Here is a 19245-nt window from a genome sequence, read left to right as displayed (position 1 = left end):
TGTAATTGTTTGGTTGCTGATGACCATCATAAACAGAGCGTAGGAATTCACGTTGAACAGAAACAGCTGAATAAGGCCCCACGGGGAATTAGGTCTCCCACCCAGGTCAAGAACACGACCTTCAGTCCTTCAGTCCTAAGACACCTGTACAAACAGGTGCAGCATTCAAGGCCACCGACACAGCCAGACAGATTGAGCAACGTGCGTTTTGACTGCCTTTACTGCCTTCCAATTATTACCCACACGAATGTGCTCGCCAGCCACCGGCGCGAGACTGCCACGGGTCACTAGCAGCGGTTGGCAGATTGTTATGTTATGTTCATCGAACGTCTTTCGCACCGTACGTAGCCAACCGTGACTTGCTGGGCTTTTCAGTCTGAAAAACCCAAGCCAGTGTTTTCGGGACGCGCCACGTCACGTGAGCGCGGCAACACCCTTGTAGTTAGTGATGCACGCGAGGAAGAACAATGGACGTGCGCTATGCTCGGTTTTTCATTTTAGGTTTTCAGTTTAATTAAATAGGTATAACCCTGCGAGTCATGTGGCTCGTGACTCGGGTGCAACCGCAACAAAACAAAAACATGAACGAGAAACATCTTAAAGTGACTACACGCAAAACAGAAAAATCCTGCAAAAACAGGTCTCTGCTGCTGCATTGTTGTTGGCTTTTTGCTCATTGGGACACTTTCAAGAGGAAGATTATTACTGCACAAAGTCGTCACATGACAGCTCAAGGGTTGTGTTATGATGCTGTCTAGACAGCATTATTATTACGTGGTAGGTTTACTCCGTAGCAATAATTTTAAGATGCTCTGCAATTATATAGATGACATAGCTTGCCCTGTCACATCAGTTTGTTCCCATAACCTCTTTAAAATTAGCAAGAAAACACCCAAGGCATATAGAGAACGAGTTTTTTCTATTTCAATATTTTCACTGGATATTGCTCACTTTATAAAACTTTATACATGTCCCAATTACCTGATGCTACAGAGCTCAGTCGTCATTGCAAGAACATTGTCTTTGTAGCAATTTACTTACGATTACATTCCCATGAACATGTTATATTTATGACAATGTTTCACTATCAGATATTACGGTTAAAATAATATGATGCTAAACATAAAATAATTATTTTGGTTTGTGCAACTATTTTTTATCTTTTTTCCGTGCAATCTTACTTCTCCAAATTTACCAAGCTTAGCTTATGCTTAAAAATATATATTGTGTTTCCTAATAAAATTTCTGCTGCACAATTCAGTGAATGAATCATCATCAATATCGGCCATAGTCAATCCACGACTGGATGAAGGCCTCCCCAAGCCACCGCCACCTTTCGCGACTCTGCGATGCGGGCAATCCACCTAAGCGCCTGCTAACGAGACAATTTCGTCGCTCCATCTCCCTCCTGGACGTTCATCTCAAACGCTTTCGACTGCTCGGTTGCTTATCCCATTGTTGAGCATGAGTCATCATTCCTTTTAGCAACGTGTCATGGCCAAGCCCGGTTACTTCCCTCAACAATTTGAATTATGCCATTAGCCTGCGTGTCTTCTCGAATCCATGTGTTTCTCTTTCTCAACGTAATTCCAAGCGTGCGTCTCCACATGCTTATTTGGGGAATTTTCAGTGTAACCTTAACAAGCATGTTTATAAACTACATGTCAGAGCAGGAAGGACACTGAAGTGGTTTAATATCTGGGGTCTCTATGGTTAATCGCCATAACTATTTAATGACTCCTAAGAATGCACCCAGTTATAATGGTATCATTGTTTTTACATGGATTTTGATAGAAGGAGCAATTTCCCATTATAATCGTTTCATTGGACACCTCTCACATTCCAAACATGAACGCACATTGCATTCTAAACTTTAAAAAGCTAAACGAAAACATTTACTTACAAAACAGTTTGAGCATGGTGTGCAGTTTGAGAAGCAGTTTAAGGACATGCAAACTATTTTCTTTTGTTTATTTTGAGTCCTAAACCGATACATGTTGGAACATTTTTGATTACTGCTTCCATCTTGAAAAAAACTACCGATGCAATTCGATATCACATTATATTTGTTATGGCCAGAGTGACAATAGAAAACGCTTCACTTCAGTAGCACATTGATCATATACACCGTGCTTGGCAGTTCCACAGTTCAATTGCTATTTCTTAATGGCCATGCACATCATACTAAGTAGGTATGTTGAACTTTGTTCGTACCATACATAGCCAACCATACTAATCCGAAGTGTGTGGGAAGGACGACGAACTAAACACAAAAATCAGTTCTGAAGAATTTCGTTTTCAATCTAGATGATTAAAAACTACATAGCTCCAGTGGATTTTTAAGATCGGAAGGAAGAGCGTTCCAAACGGCCGTAGAAGAGGACCTGAAAGTGTGCATTGCAGTGACCGTCTTTATTCGGTGGGTATCCAAAAGCCGCCGTAAGGATAACACGAGTTTGCGTACTTAATTTGGAGCTTTCGTGACTGCAGGGATTACTCTTTGGTTCTTTCGGTAAAGTCACGTATAAAGAGAAAATAATAAATTAAATACTAGCATACGACGTTTCGATTGCAACACAAGCAATCATCATCAGGTACAAAATAGAAACGCAAATCTAGTATACTTAGAAATGTAATGTAATACAACAGAGAGTCGGATAACATAACAGTCAACATCCTACCTGGTTGATTACGTTCTTCTTCTCTCTCAAATTTAGCATTCTCAGGAAGAACGTAATCAACCAGGTAGGGTGTTGACTGTTATGTTATCCGACTCTCTGTTGTATTACAAATTTAGCATTCTCAGGAAGAACGTAATCAACCAGGTAGGGTGCTGACTGTTATGTTATCCGACTCTCTGTTGTATTACAAATTTAGCATTCTCAGGAAGAACGTAATCAACCAGGTAGGGTGTTGACTGTTATGTTATCCGACTCTCTGTTGTATTACAAATTTAGCATTCTCAGGAAGAACGTAATCAACCAGGTAGGGTGTTGACTGTTATGTTATCCGACTCTCTGTTGTATTACAAATTTAGCATTCTCAGGAAGAACGTAATCAACCAGGTAGGGTGTTGACTGTTATGTTATCCGACTCTCTGTTGTATTACATTACATTTCTAAGTATACTAGATTTGCGTTTCTATTTTATACCTGATGATGATTGCTTGTGTGTGCAATCGAAACGTCGTATGCTAGTATTTAATGTATTATTTTCTCTTTATACGAGTTTGCGTGATGGTTTATGCTCTTTGACAAGATCACCAATGCATTGTGGTTCAAAGCAAGGGATTGTGGGAGAGCACATTAGCACCCAACTCCCGTCCTTGCGGCCACACAACGGTTAATATACAACACTCACGATAGCCTAAATCCATTACTTACCTTCACACAAGATACCAATTCCTTGTATTAACAAGGCTACTGTGATAATTACTGTCGGAACTGCAATAATATACGTGTTATGTTAATTGGCTGATGTTAATGGCTTGACGTAAGTGGGCCACACAGAATGGAAGATGTAAACAAGGTTCCCATAAACTTATGAATGGATACACTCGTGCTCACCTCCCATATGCAATGACGCCATATTAGCAGCTGTACAGAGTATGTAAATAGCAATCAAGCAACATAGTCTATGCTGTGTAATGGGGCATTGCTTAGTCTCATGGGCCAAGTCAACATTATACTGGTAGGAACGAAGTGGACCAAACCACCAATAGAGTAATGTGTCCGTCCGTCCGTCCGTGGGAGGGGTGGTGTTGAGGGTGGTGTTGGAAATGAAAGACTACGAGTCTTTAAATCTCACAGCGTTTCTTGTCAAAACAAACACTTTTAATTAACGTTACACTAGAATACAGTATTTTTTTCTTTAACTCCTCTATACCCGGTCGATATCTCTGTACCGGTACTAAGTATTATTCCTACCAGCCCACCCCGCAGGGTCCTGTTTTTTCTATCGCAGTTCTTTAAAAATGTTGAGTACAAACGTTATCATCCACTTTAGTGAATTCATAATATTGTATTGGTAGATGTGTTAGCATGGATTTTTTTCCTGGCCAGTTAGCCCATCCTTATCATGGGGGGGGGGGGGGGGGAGGTTGTCAGAGTTTGATTATCTAATGGTTCATTTGTTTTAAACATTTTCTAAGATTCTTGCTCAGTTGACATACAAATCAAGTTATCCATTGCGCTTAGACATAGTTTACTCAATCACCTACTTTCCATAATTTCCATGGATCGTCTCTGAACGTCAACTGCAGTGGCAACCAAGATAAATGTGGCTAAAATAAATCTGTTGTAGCACGAATTTTAACGAGCGAAACTTTACAGCCCTTTGTAGTGATAACACGAATTAAGGTAGTTCCCCATCCGTGCATTTAAATTACCATTAAAACCATCAAATTCTCATTACAATGGATATTTTAATTCTAAAGTATTCCTGTGAAATTGCTGTTGTTTAAACATCTCATGGGATCCTTATAAATTATTGCATTTCAAAGGGGTGCAATAAAAGCATTTATTTTTTCATGTTCCAAGATGCAAGGAGAAATACATCATTTACATGCCCAAATAAAATTCACAGAAATGCACAATGCTCGCATCAAAGAGGACATCAGCGTGGTGATTTAATTAGCAAGCCTTTGAGCTGGGTTTTTTGTTTATGGAATTCATTCCATTTCAATTTAGCAAATAGCATAATATGTAATTTACTATGGTTCCGAGTTGCTTTAAAACCATTTCACATTTAAAATTACTCTCAGCAGGAAACTAAAATTGGGTCGAAGCTAAAAGGTTTACTATATTTTAGCGTTATGAGGTTTGTATCTCTGTAGAATTGTTTTCATTGAACATTTTCTTTATTCACTTGATTTTTACCAGAAATGCTAATGCTTCACTACCCGTCACCGAATTTTTTTATTTAAACAGAAATGTATTTTTCTTTAAAATTACAATTACTCCTTGTTCTCACACTTTCCATGAGCGACAAGCGACTTTAAATTGTGGCCAATTCTCAGAGATTCCTGCAACATTACTCGCAACTGTTGTTACCCAGGTAAAATGTATACCAGTCAAATCACATAATACCCACAATGGATTATCAAACTCTAAGACCAATTACCCATAGTGTCAGCAAGGGGCCTTGCAAGGTCAAACAGCTGTGTTACAGTCACGATTCTGACAATCCAGGTTTACCTTGCTTCGTGTGGTTTCGGTTTATGCGTTTTTCCATACGTGCGGTCAACCAATTTATACCTAAAATTCGCTATATGCGGTTTGAATTCGCTCATATGCGGCTATGCGGTCGGATGTGGAATAACATTGTTGGTGTGGACTGTCTGCACCACTCGGCAGGCAGCTGTCTCGTGTGGTGGCTTGTGGGTTGGGTGACTGTGGGGTTCGTGCTATGCGATTTCACTTTGAAACAATTTACGGCATAAAGCGATAGAATCCTGTATAGCAGTAGCCACAGCACACGTGGGACTGTATCCAAGGCGGCCTCAAACATTCACGATTCGGAACTCATCATTTCTCTAAACAAATGTCTCCCTTGAAAAATGTGAAAATGACTCTGAGTAATGACATCGCATGCGAGTTGTGAAATGGAATTAAGTTAAGCTGATGTATGACGGAGTGCTCTGATGTGTTTCATGTTGTGCCGCTCATCATTCGGCACAAAGTCTGGCGCTTCTTCGCACACGCTGGCAGCTTCCTCAGGAACTGAATTCAGTTAATCATGCTGAACGCGTCTGAGAGGAACGTACAGAAGGGAGATGGAGCGTCGAAATTGGCTAGTTAGCAGGCGCTTAGGTGGATTGCTGCATCGTAGAGTCGTGAAAGATGGCGGTGGCTTGGGGAGGTCTTCATCCAGTAGTGGATTGACGATGGCTGATATTGATGATGATTAATTCACTGAATCGTTCAGCAGAAATTTGAAGATTCATAAGAAGTTCTCAGGACGTGCAGCAAAATATCAGACTAAATTAAAATAATATATTTTGTATTTCACCAGGTAAGGCCCACTCAGCTATATGACTCTTTTTCAGAAGCGACCTGGCCACAAATTATAGCTCAACGAAGTGGTTTATGATATAGAAATTTGTAGCAGCTAAATACTCTATTTGCATGTTTCTAAATGTAGAGAGAAAAACTGAAGAACCTAGAGAAAAATCGACACGACCACGGGGAGAGAAACATGCAAACTCCAAATATACAGGTGTCAGGCTCGGGATCGAACCCACGACTACCTGCATACCAGGCGAGGGAGTTAACATCTCGCCACTGTGGTGGCCTCCATTATTCCAAACAACGTGCAGTGCAATCCGAAATCACATCGGAGCGCTAAACAGCACGCGTGTGAGATTCCCACGGTCCTGCTGCATCCCTCGCCTTGTTCTGCTGCATCTCTCGCCGACCCCCCCCACCACCCCTACAGCCGCCGTGGCGGTGACGTGGGGCGACCGCGTGCTCGGCTCCTTCTCATGGATCGTGCCACTCTCGGTGGCCGTGTCGACGTTCGGCTCGCTCAACTGCAGCGCCTTCGTCATGGGCCGCCTCAACTACGCGGCGGCGCGCGAGGGTCACTCGCTGCCCTTGCTCGCCATGCTGAGCGTGCGCCACCAGACGCCCACGCCGGCCGTCGCCTTCTCCACGCTGCTGTCCGTCGCCTTCGTCCTGCCCACCGACCTCATCATGCTCACCAACTACTTCGGCTTCGTCACCTGGTTGCTCGTGGGGCTCAACTGCGCGGGGCTGCTGGTGCTGCGCTACCGCGAGCCCGACCTCCGTAGGCCGTACAGGGTGAGCGCCACCGTCACATGATGCCCTGGCACCTCCGATCGGGACGGCGCCGGAAGGAGTTCCACATTCGCCCGTGCCCGTTCAGTGCTCGCCGAGCCGCATTGGCTTCCGTTTGCCGAACAAATCGATCAGGGGCCATTTGGATATTTGTAACAGCATTCGCGGGCCATGCGAAATTATCAACTTCAAAAATGTGCCTGTTATATTTGGTCAAGCATTTCATTAACTCACCCCTAATGTGATGGCTGGAACTGCTTCTCTTTGGTGAGGCGTGTGATGTTAGCTGGTGTTGATGATGTTGCTACTCGCAACTGCTTTTCCAGGTTTGCTCCTAGATTTATTGAATTTCGAGTCCCGCCTGCGGTTGTCTTGGCAGGGCCAGACCCAAATGATTTTGCGGGCCTTATACGGCCCGCGGGCCGGACGTTCCCCACTTCTGAAATAGATGATAGGGTCGCACTCAATCAACACAAAACCGTGCTGATCTCGTCAAGGAGCATAAACCATCACGCAAACTCCGGTCATCCTCGCAGCGGCTTTTGGCTCAGCCATCGAACAAAGGCGGTCACCACATCGTGCTCTTTCAGATGCGCTTTTGCGGCCGTCTGGAACGTTCTTCCTTCTGATATGAGGAAGCCACTGGAGCTATGCACTTTTAAATCTCGATTTAAAACTCATTTTCTGCTTCTTGGTTCTTTCGGTAAAGTCACGTAGAATTGAAATAATAAAATAATAAAAATAAAACATAATAAAATAATTCTCACGACGTTTCGGCCACAACGCAAGTAGGTCGACAGACCTGTTCTCAACCTGAGGACGGCTACTTGCCTTGTGGCCAAAACGTCGTGAGAATTATTTTATAATGTTTTATTTTTATTATTTTATTATTTCAATTCTACGTGACTTTACCGAAAGCACCAAGAAGATGAATCCCTGCAGTCACGAAAGCTTTAAATCGAAATTCATTTTCTGCTTTTTGTGTTTACTTTGCTGTCCTACCCCGCACCTCCGATTAGCACGGTTGGCTGCGTACGGTGCGAAAGAAGTTCAACAAACAAACTCCGATCTGTTACACACTCAACGGCGATGTTTGTTTGCTGACTGCTTGGCATTTTGGGCCATTGAGTCTGTGCTCAGCAAACACTTTGACCGATGATCTCGACTGTTATCCGTCGGAATGACGAGCGTGCCGACATCAGCACCTCCTGCTCCATTTCCTTTTATGCCTTCCTCTGGCTACTGATTGCCTGCCCGCCGTACCTTTCTTCATTATTGACAACTTGCAGCTCAGCACACGGCAGATGCCTGCGCAGCGCGACTCACGACCTCCTCTTGATACCAAGATCCAGGATGGTCACGTCTATGCGCCGCTTCTCGGTGGCAGCCCCAACAGTCTGGAACGATATCCCTCTGCACATTCGCAGCATCACCTCAATCGCCTCTTTCAAGAGAGACTTACAAACTCACCTCTACAATCACGCTTTTGAGCGACTCTGAGCTTGGCTCCACGCCTCTGAGTTGCGGCCACTACGTCTGCAAATTTGCGCGCGTTACAAATTGAACTATTATTATTATTAATAAATTTTGGCAGAATCGCTTTTGTAGAATGCGCGCTAACTATTAGAATTCCACAATCGCATCACACCAAAATTGTACATCAATCAGTCCATCTGTTTATGCCTCGAGTCAACCTCCTCTCAATGGGAGGTTGCTTATTTTCTTCTGCTGCACCAGATGGCAGGAGACACCTCCTCCTATTCCACATTTCTGAGACACCTCGGTTCATAACCAGGCACACAACGTTGCTCCTCTCCGACTGCCAAAGAAGGGCTATCTCTATGAATTGTATTCATCTGCGTGTTCACGATTTGCCTCTGTCTTGTTAGTCCCCTGCCACCTACGAAAAAAATCCTGAAGCGTGATCTCTTTCCTTCCTGGCACGTTCTCCACGCTTGTACAGCGTCTTGATGAAATTTGGTCACAGATAGATGCCTCGCGTATCCAAATTTGTATTATAATTTATTATACAATGTATGCTAAACAGTCCAGTCATGTCACGGTATCTCCAAACTCGAATTCATATTGGGGCACACCTATTTGGGGGAGGGGGGGCATGAGTCAGTGATGAGAATTCCACATTCTTATGGGGGCAGCCAGCCTCTTCACAGCACAACCACAACCACGCTTTCCCCAAAAATCGGTATTTATTCTGAAAACCAAAGAATGCTAATGAGTGGCTGAGTTGATGCCTGACTGGGATTTGAATGGCAGCCCTTTGGTTGTTCGCTGCCATCCCCCGTGGATTTTCATTCCACGTCTTCGATTGCTGAGTGGCGCCCTTTCCTCTGGGCCGATAATGCAAGCAATCACAGCATTTGAGTATCAAATTAAACCTTGAGAATCCTCAAATGTACCTTCTTTTCGATTTAAAGCTTTCGTGACTGCAGGGATTCATCTTCTTGGTTCTTTCGGTAAAGTCACGTAGAAGGGAAATAATAAAATAAGAAAAATAAAACATAACAAAATAATTCTCACGACGTTTCGGCCACAACGCAAGCAGCCGTCTTCAGGTGAAGACCAGGTCTGTCGGAGAGACAGCGTCTGAATGTCTCCCCGACAGACCTGGTCTTCACCTGAGGACGGCTGCTTGCGTTGTGGCCGAAACGTCGTGAGAATTATTTTATTGTTTTATTTTTATTATTTCCCTTCTACGTGACTTTACCGAAAGAGCCAAGAAGATGTAGCTTCTTTGTCTATTTATATTGACAACATACCATGCTTTTAATCTTGGGGGTTATTTCCACCAGCCCAGAGAATAATGTCGTGCCGGTCTGACAAGCCAACATTGCTCTAATTTTCTCTCAGCAATGGGCAGTGTTTTTTTTTTACAATACTTTCATCACAATAGACGCACTTATTCTGGCAACAATGTGAATAGATCCGATGCACGAATTATCAACTGGCTTCAGCCTGCATAGAAGGCAACGTGCTGCACTCAAATCGCGTGTGGACAACGCAAGCTCAGCGCGCGACTACTTCCTTCACGAATGGAACATGAAGGAGTCAACCCTACCCATTGTGAACATTGTGAAGTGCAATCTGTTCAATGCGTAACTGGCCTCTACGCTTACACGGGAGGTACTAACACTATAACACAACGCTCTGCATCAAGAATGGATTACCCGACTCAACAGAGAGTTTGAATGTTAGAAAGAGAGAGGGACTGAGGGACTGAGACCAAAAAAAATAGATTTTGCTTAATCACACCAACTTCAGTGAGGCCCCTTTCCAAATTGCAGCAGAGATAAGGTGGTATTTAACAAACATCCAGTGCCTGGAGGAAGGCAGTACAGCAAATATATGCATACGTTATCTTTGGACAGGCTGGTTAAAATCACCAAAGTAAATTGATTATTAAATGTCAATTCAACGTATCACAAATTATTACACTCAGCTCGTTTTCACAAGAAGAATCCGAGCCACGTGACACAAACCATTGGGTGCAAACGAAAAACCATTTCACCGCTCATCTCCCCACCACCACCCACCCGCTCTCATTCACCTCTTATCCACCCTTCTCCTTTCCCACAGGTGCTGTGGCCTGTACCCGTGGTGGTGGTGCTCGTGTGTGGGTACCTGGTGCTCGCCCCCATCGTGTCGTCTCCGCGCTACGAGTACCTGTTTGCACTGCTCTTCGTGCTCGCCGGATTTGTCTTCTACGTGCCCTTCGTGCACTTCAAGCTGCGCGTGCCGTGCCTCCCCGCGCTCACCTGCTGGCTGCAGCTCCTCCTCGAGGTGTCGCCGACTGTCGCGCCGGCCACGTGCGTCGACGATGTGCGATAGCGAAGAGGCGCGCGGACGCACGCGTGCAAGTTTCATGGTCCGCAGCGACGGCTCGCCGCGCCTTCACCTGTCTGCACCTAAGGTGGAGGGCCAGGCGGGTGCTGCCGTTGTTAGCGCCGCGTGGTTAGAGTCACGTCGTCAACGACCCGACGTGGCCAAGCGGTTTAGCGTGTCCGCCGCTCATTGTAGAGGTCTGCGGTTCGAAGCCCAGTGGCCGCCCTGGTTAATGCTGTGGGTGTATTGACCACAGATTTGCGAAAAATGTGCTTCGTTTTTGCTTCACGGTGGTAGTTCAAGGTCCCATTACATTACTTTAAAAAGTAGGCCGAATCTGGAGAATTTATTTTCAAAATACCAGATATGTTCAAACCTCAGAGCACCACTGCCACCCCCTCCCCGACTGGCAGACTATGCTCGTCTGTAAAACATGTTGCTTGAGTGCACTTTAACAATGCTATGAATACCAAATATACTCAAGTATTCCCATTGGTATAATGCATCATAATATCCAAATTAGCATTGTTTGTACAGCACTCATTCGACTGCTGATTCTAAGACGATGGTGGAAATTCAAATATATGTCTGACAGGTGGGGACTGTGGCCCAGTCTACTTAGAAGAACAACCACAAATGAGTTCCTTCAAAATCAAACTAAACTATTTTTATTGTTTGTACAGCACTCATTCGACTGCTGATTCTAAGACGATGGTAGAAATTCAAATATATGTCTGACAGGTGGGGACTGTAGCCCATTCTACTTAGAAGAAAAAACACAAATGAGTTCCTTCAAAATCAAACTAAACTATTTTTATTTTACCACGTAAGGCCCACTGACGTCCAGTATATAGCTCTTTTTCAAAGCAACCTGTACACAAATTATTGCTCAATGAAGTGGGTAATCATGTGGAAATGTACAGCAGCCAAAGGACTCTAAACGCATGATTCTAAATGTGGAGGGAAAAACCGGAGGTCCCGGAGAAAAATCCACGCGACCACGTGGAGAACATGAAAACTTCAAATATTCAGGAGTCAGGGTCGGCATCGAACCCACGAGGTGAGGTCGTTAACATCTCGCCACCGTGGCGCTGCATGATACTTATTAACATGTATTTTACTATTATAATAATTATACTTATTTCATCCACCACGGGGAAGAAATCGGCTGAATGGACCACTGAGTGGGATCGAAATCTCTGATTGGAAGCTAATCGTACTGTCAGATCTCCACCTTGACTTCTCGCAAATGTCAAAGTGTGATATTACTGAAGTGAATACGTTTAACGTTGATGCACTTGCGTACATTTAAATAATTTAAATAAACATATCAAAAAACGTGTTCTTTGACTGAGAAATTACTGAATCAAAGCATATTCACGTTTTCACATGTGGATTAAAGTCACTGACATATTTAAAGAAGCATAGAGAAATGCATGCTGGGAATTACAGAGGTGGAAAGAGGGACACAAGAATCAGGCAACAATGACATGGCGACTGTTAAGTGAAGCACGCTGTCCTTGGGCAGGACATTTCACGAGATGGGATGATAGCGGCCTATGGATAAGAATTGCGATGGATTTGTATTCCAAGGGATAGAATGTGCACAAGAGAACGACCACTCTGGAGGTGGTGCCATGATATCAGTGAATGTGCAGGAATGGCATAGGGAAGCCGTCACCCATTCGTGGACTATGACTGATGGTGATAATAGCAATGACATGTTTGGCCTAAATTTGGTTGCTTTTTTAAAGAAAGGCCACGTTATTCGCATGCTTTGTCATGCTGCCTTAAGGGAAGAAATACAATAATAATATAAATGAAATAAGAAAAGTTTTAATTACACACCCTAACAAATGTAACTTTGGATTTTGAAACAGAATTTTTAAGCAAGCGTACAACCGGAATTTTGAATGACCTCGTTATTTTTCTCAGGTGTAAAATGCACCGTGCATTTGAATTTATGTTTTTTACACGCAGCAAGGCTTTTGCATGTTGCTGTTTGATCTCGAGATAGCCATCTGAAGGAACTGAGAACAAGGGGCATTTAAAAAGGCCACGAATGCAGTATTTACGTTTTACAAGGTTGAGTTCACACTTTGAGTCAGATGTGTTTAAAAATTAAGACTCTATGGGGAGAAAGAACATGGACATTAAGCGCTCTTAAATTAATGAGCAAAACCGCCAAACTTTTTGCAACGTTTAAATATATACTAGCTATATGTTATTCCGCACAGTGGCGTACTATATTTTCAGCTGTAAATGTTATGAGCAGCTCACGTTAAGCGCATTGCACACTTAGCTTGCGCACTTGCCGTTTTACTTGCGAATTGGGTTGCAATGGAATCATTTTTCACGATGTGATAAAATATAAAATTTCACGATATGATGATTTTAGCGATATCGGTTTCTCAAACTTTATAATTCTAATTCACATTGTGATTGCGTTGTTACCTGCTTTGTTGTATTCAGAAGAATGTTTCAACTACTTACTATGCGTATATATATTACAATATATAACGATTATAACGTACATGCTGTCAGTCACAGAAGAAATTATTATATGATGATGAAAATGCTGATATCATATAAACTGCCTTGCTGTGAATTACTCTAAAAACTTTGTCAAGGCACTACGTTAAAAGGTATTTATTTACAGCTTTAATTTGTGTTTTTTTGGTTATTTTATACTGCTTGAAGAAACGTGTTTTTTATGATTTTTATGAGCAAACATAATCAGGTTGTAACACTATTTTGAAAAATGGACCATACGACGTTCACTGAAGACCTATCATATCACGCATAAATGTATCATTCCTCTATCTCAGCAAACTCTCGACTCGCTCCTCTCGAATTTCATGTTGCCAAGTCGTGGTCAAAACTGAGCCTGAGATAAAAAAAAAACAGGGCCTGGAACTAAACCCAATTAATTGCCCTTCGTCACCCACAATGCCCCTCAAAATAGCCTTCTAAGCAACCAGAAAACCCAATTGGAGCCGTAGGATTTAGAAAATTATAACATGCATGACATAATAGCCCCTCACTTCTCACACGCTGCCACTGCTAATGCTGATTGTGCCATTGATACTGGAAATGTGTAACTGTGTGCAGCCTGTTTTGACGTGACCTTCTTAAATAAGTTATGCTGAGCTATCCCATTCCGTAGGCCTGAATCGTAATTTTCCTCGTCATGAGATGTTTTGCCCTCCCGTGATGCACATTACAATATTATGCGAATACTGTTCTCCACATATCATGATTTCTGTTCAACGTGTCATTGCTCCAGTGCCAGGAGTTGAATTGATGTAATAAAATCATGAAATGAAAAAAATTTAAACTCACGTGTGTTGATTTCCCTTGTGTTTAGCTGTATGAAATTCAGAGTGTGCCAGTGCATCTATGAGCTAAGTTGTCACCCATTGTTTGCTCGTCCGCTCTCTGGTTAGTTAACTGCTCGATACGACTGCGTGGGCTTCGTGGTTGTGCTAAAAAGTGCTCGGATGTGTTTTCAGACTGCACGGCGCATTGTTCGACACGATGTCTGACGTTTTTGCTCAACGTCCTGGGTGCTTCTTCAAAAACACGTTTTTTTGCCGAAAAACATGCAGGACAAACCAATGATTAAGGGAATTATTACTCAAGTCTCATCAATTAATAATGAAAAGAAGGAAAATAAAGTCAGCAACTATTGCCTAATTGTATTACACTGAGACATGAGTCAGAAGATATGTTTTGGTTTTTTCAAGATTGAAGGCCACTGTGCCTAAAAATGTATCATCATCATCGTCATGAGTAGTGACCTATTGACTGCTGGATGAAGGCCTCTCAGGAGGCATCGAGCTAGTTTGACCATAATTCACCATGCTGGTCAGTGCGTGTCGGTAAAGGACGGTGGAGGAATTGACGAGTGGGTGGTGAGGGGTGGTGGGTGGATCATGACCAGTTTAGATACTGTTAATGCCACTGGTGTTAAGCCGTGGCTGGGATTGGTCATCGTGATTGCCAGTGAAGTGCGCTGCCAACCTGGTCACGTGACTTTACCTCCGTCTATGCCTGTTTAAAATAGAATTTATAAGAGCGCTATGAGGCAGGCCCCATGCTCCAATCAAGCAAAATATATATGAATATAAGTCTGAACGCCTTTTGGCATTTAATATAGCATGCAAACAATCAAAGTGTTTTCATTTTCGTTGATGTGTACGTCCACGCAGAATTCAGAGCAATTAATAATAGTAATTTACATTTATAAAGCGCGTTTAACCCAGAGGTCGCAAGGCGCTGCACAGAGCTAAAAACAAGTAAATAACTCTCACAATTCTGAAAACTGAGCATGCGGGCTCATGATTTCAAGTTCATTTATTAGGTATAGCCCTGTGAGCCATTCGGCTCTTGAATCGGGTGCAACCGAAACAAACAAAAAACTAAAACATGAACAAAAAACATCTTAAAGTGAATATGTGACTAAGTGCAAACAGAAAATCCAAGAAAAGACAGCAAAATATTGCAGAAAAAATCACCGTACACCAACGCTGTGTGTAAAAATCCCAGTGGGATGCAAGTCAAACAACCAACAACAACCACAAGACAACTTAGATTAAGGCCATCAGTCTAACTCTGTACTACAACAAACAAACATGGCTAAACCAATAAACTTTTCGAAAACACCAAAATAAAGCCATGATTTAACCACAGATACAAATATCCCCCCCCACCATGCCAAGCTGTAATGTAAAAAATAATTTGGGAATTACATGCTATGCAAACTTGACTTGCTAAACCAATCTGAATTGTATTTATTTCACAAGCAAATTCGCAACCACGTCTCATACGATCCGGAACGCAAGAATGTGCTAACTAGACGGAAGGAAAAGTTAGCAAAGCTTGGCATTGATAATATTCAACCATTGGATAAGTTGGGTGATGAATTAAATTTCGATTTAAAGCTTTCGTGACTGCAGGGATTCATCTTCTTGGTTCTTTCGGTAAAGTCACGTAGAAGGGAAGTAATAAAATAATAAAAATAAAACATAATAAAATAATTCTCACGACGTTTCGGCCACAACGCAAGCAGACGTCCTCAGGTGGAGAACAGATCCGTCAAGTAGACAGAGTCTGAATGAGACTCAGACTCTGTTCTCCACCTGAGGACGGCTGCTTGCGTTGTGGCCGAAACGTCGTGAGAATAATTTTATTATGCTTTATTTTTATTATTTTATTACTTCCCTTCTACGTGACTTTACCGAAATAACCAAGAAGATGGGTGATGAATTGTTACGATTTAAACTTGAACAAAGACCACATGTATTCGCTGTCAAAAGGGTTAAGTTTAATGTGATGCCTGAGATGGTTCCTGTTGACAAGATCGCAGCCGTTGTACGTACAGCCACTGCCGCATTAGAGGGTCATGCCAAATAATTACTTTACACAAACACAATTCATGGAATTAACAAATGCCCAACTACTTCAAATTTGTCTGAAGAACAATGTACAGCACTTCCTAAATTGAAGAACACTCAATACATTACCACCTTATAAGAGGATAAAGGCAACACTGCCGTTGTCATGAATACAGAAGATGATATAGATATAACGTGGAGCAATTGTTGAATGATGATGAGATGCATGCTCAGAACTCATAATGGGAACTGTACGAATACACGAAGATACTTAAAGATGCAGTCAAACTGAGGATCACTTTTATCACAAATCACGTACATCAAAGATCAAAGATCCCCCATATAGCCTTAACAGACTGTAGGGGCAAGTGCTGTTAGCGAGCACCTATGAAGGCCGGAACGGTACACGAGGGGGTGGGTGGCCAGCACCACGCCCGACCGCCTTTGTCTCCCTAGCAGCGATGTTTACACACCGCGCCAGGTACTCATTTGAGGCTGAGGCTGAGTCGACCTAGCGGAGGCCCAGGACCGGTTCAGGTAATCGAACCCGGGTCGCCAGATTCGTAACGCAGCACGCTAACCGCTACACCACCGCTCCCCACTTCACGTACATACACACATACACACCAACGAATTCGTTGCAAAATATAAAGTAATCCAAAATACCCTATTCCACTAAAGTATAAAAGTTGGGTGGTTTTATAAATTCCTTGCAGCAATTATGATGTTTTTTACGTTGGTGACACTGGTCCTCAGTTATATGCCCACATTAAAGAACACGTTTCCTGTTTTCGTAAGTGCAAATTGTGAAGAAGAAAAAAACAGATGTTGCCTTCTATAGAAACAAAATATGTAAAAACATGTTTATTTCACTGCAATTATGGTACAACCCCTAAAACAAAGCCAGGAGAGTAGAGAATATTTTCAAGTGGGTAAATCAAACTAGTCTGCTTTTAAGAGGTTTGAAACCAATAACTGCGATTAATAGGGCAGGAATATTTCGGAAGCCACATGCAGTGTTGAACATTTTGGAGGCCATAGATCATGCGTTCGGCTTCAACAACAGCCAAGTTTACAATGTAGGTGATAACGATGAATGCAAATTATACTGATAGTAACCTCCTGGTTACACCAGCCCACGGGGGATTGTTCTATCCGTCGTGAATTCCAAATATGGTAGGGGTGGGTGGGGCTGGGTGGAGAGGGGAGGGTGGGGAGGGAGGGGCTTGGTTGGGAGGGGAGGGTGGGGAGGGGCTGGGTGGGGGGTGGGAGGGGTGGGGCTGGTGAGGAAGGGTTGGTCACCCCGTGGTGCCCTTATTAAACTCAATATTTTACAGGTAGGAACAAAAGGTTCCACACTGCCCACCAGGGATTATTTGTCTGTCGTGTATCGGAATGCAGCCCACCCATGCACCCCCCCACCGACCGCCGAGCAGGGCCACGATTGGTTGAGGATGTCGGGGAGGGTGGGGGGAAGGTAACCACGCCCAATCATCCAACTCCCCCCCCCCAAACGCCGAGCGGGGCCGCCATTGGTAGAGGTGGGGTGTAAACACGCCCACTCATGCAATCCCCTCCCCACCGAACACCGAGCAACGCCCCGATTGGTTGACGATGTCGGGGAGGGTGGGGGGAAGGGTAAACATGCCCACTCATCCAACTGCCCCCCCCACTGAACGCCGCGCTGTCCAATCAAGTTCCTACCTGCCCACTCCGAAGGAACGTTTAACCTACTCACGCCAGCTTGTGCCCGCCCTCACAGTCGGGCATATTTGCGGAATACACCACGCCGCCGTTGACCCTGGCCATTGACCGAGCAACCCAACGTTACTACCAACTCCCTCCGCAGGAATGTGTTTACCTTGCAATCACCCATGAATAACTACTAGCAGGGGGAAATGAAATAACGTGAGATGTTGAAATTGGAAAATGTCTTACGTTAAATTGGATTGGGATCGATTTTAGTAACATTTTTAATACTATTTTTTTAATTAAAATGTTAATGGCTAATGAATTCCAGTGAATTAATATTTGAAATAAAAATATTTAGTATAGGTTTTCCCCTTTTTTCTGGCAATAAAACAGGTGTTAAGATTTTGAAACACCAAACTGAAACCTTTTCATAAGGAATCATGTCTGCATTAACCACAATACATGTGGATATGCCAACAAAAAACACTGATAATATATGCAAACATACTTTTATAACACTGGTCAACAAAAAAAAACATTTTTTCTGGCCTGGACTTTTGCAGCTGTTTTAGACTAATTTCAGGATGCTGATTCCAAATCTGATCTCAGATTTGCTCTATCACATCTCATTTTATGCTATCGGCATACCCCATTTTCATTGATTTTACCCGAAATTAACTCTGTCACTTATGATTGCAAGTTTTTTCGAGTCAGTGACTGCTTTAGTATTAAAATATGGTGCTGTATTTTTAGGATAGTGTGTTTATAATATAATTGTATGTGGATATCCACATTTATTTAATATTTTTCTTCTGCAGTTTTTATTGAAAATGCAATATTTGATATCTACAAAACCTGATGTGATAGACAAAAACTGATGCCAGATTTGGAATCAGCACCCCAAAATTACCTTAGAATCGTGGAATACCTTATGCCAGAAAAAGTGTGTTGACCAGTGTAATATATGCATTGTCTTTGAAACTGATTGGTCCACACCAGAGACAGCTTTTTTTCGAGCCTGGTTGTTGGCCTTCTGGTGTGTGAGGATCTGAGCTGGAACTTCACTGGAGCTAGCGCCCAGTTCTGCTTCGTTGGGAAATAACATTGGTTGTCCCATGGTCAGACTCTGCCCTGGCATGGGAATGTGGAATTCCCACCGCTGGCTCAAGCCTGTAAACAAGATGAGCACAAAACCTCAATGCTCATTGGAGTAGCAAATCGCTTAGAGTTTAGTGTTTAGTTTTGAGCTCACAACCACATGCATGTCAATTACAGCCAATTAAGCGAGGGGGGAGATTAACGCAAATCAACGGTTAACCAGTGCCTGATTATCCTAGTAGCAAAAGTAGCTACATAATGCTACGACCCCGCACTTTCAAGGGCCCCGCGCTAAATGCTTTCAAGCTATCAATTCCAGTTCAGTGATTCTGCACTTGATCTATTACTGTAGTACTATACTGCCTTCGACTTTTATGAACGACTGGGTGTTTAAGGTTAGCAATTTGTCCTATTATCTGGCT

General features: G+C 43.0%; 1 protein-coding gene across 1 annotated transcript in view; it reads left to right on the top strand.

Annotated features, from left to right (window-relative positions):
• The window catches only part of LOC133350841 (b(0,+)-type amino acid transporter 1-like), a 31135-nt gene extending 17254 nt beyond the window's left edge, over window positions 1-13881 (top strand). Inside the window, exons 4-5 of the mRNA XM_061565617.1 lie at window positions 6436-6800; window positions 10392-13881. Of these exons, the coding sequence (XP_061421601.1) occupies window positions 6436-6800; window positions 10392-10643 (617 nt within the window). The 3' untranslated portion in view covers window positions 10644-13881. The remainder of the gene's footprint in view (window positions 1-6435; window positions 6801-10391) is intronic.
• The last annotated feature ends 5364 nt before the right edge of the window (window positions 13882-19245 follow it).

The sequence above is a fragment of the Lethenteron reissneri genome, chromosome 35, assembly GCF_015708825.2.
Source record: "Lethenteron reissneri isolate LAM-NWPU_2019-01 chromosome 35, ASM1570882v1, whole genome shotgun sequence".
NCBI lineage: Eukaryota > Metazoa > Chordata > Hyperoartia > Petromyzontiformes > Petromyzontidae > Lethenteron > Lethenteron reissneri.
The sequence above is the reverse complement of the archived record's forward strand: the minus strand, read 5'-3'. Positions and strand labels throughout refer to the sequence as shown.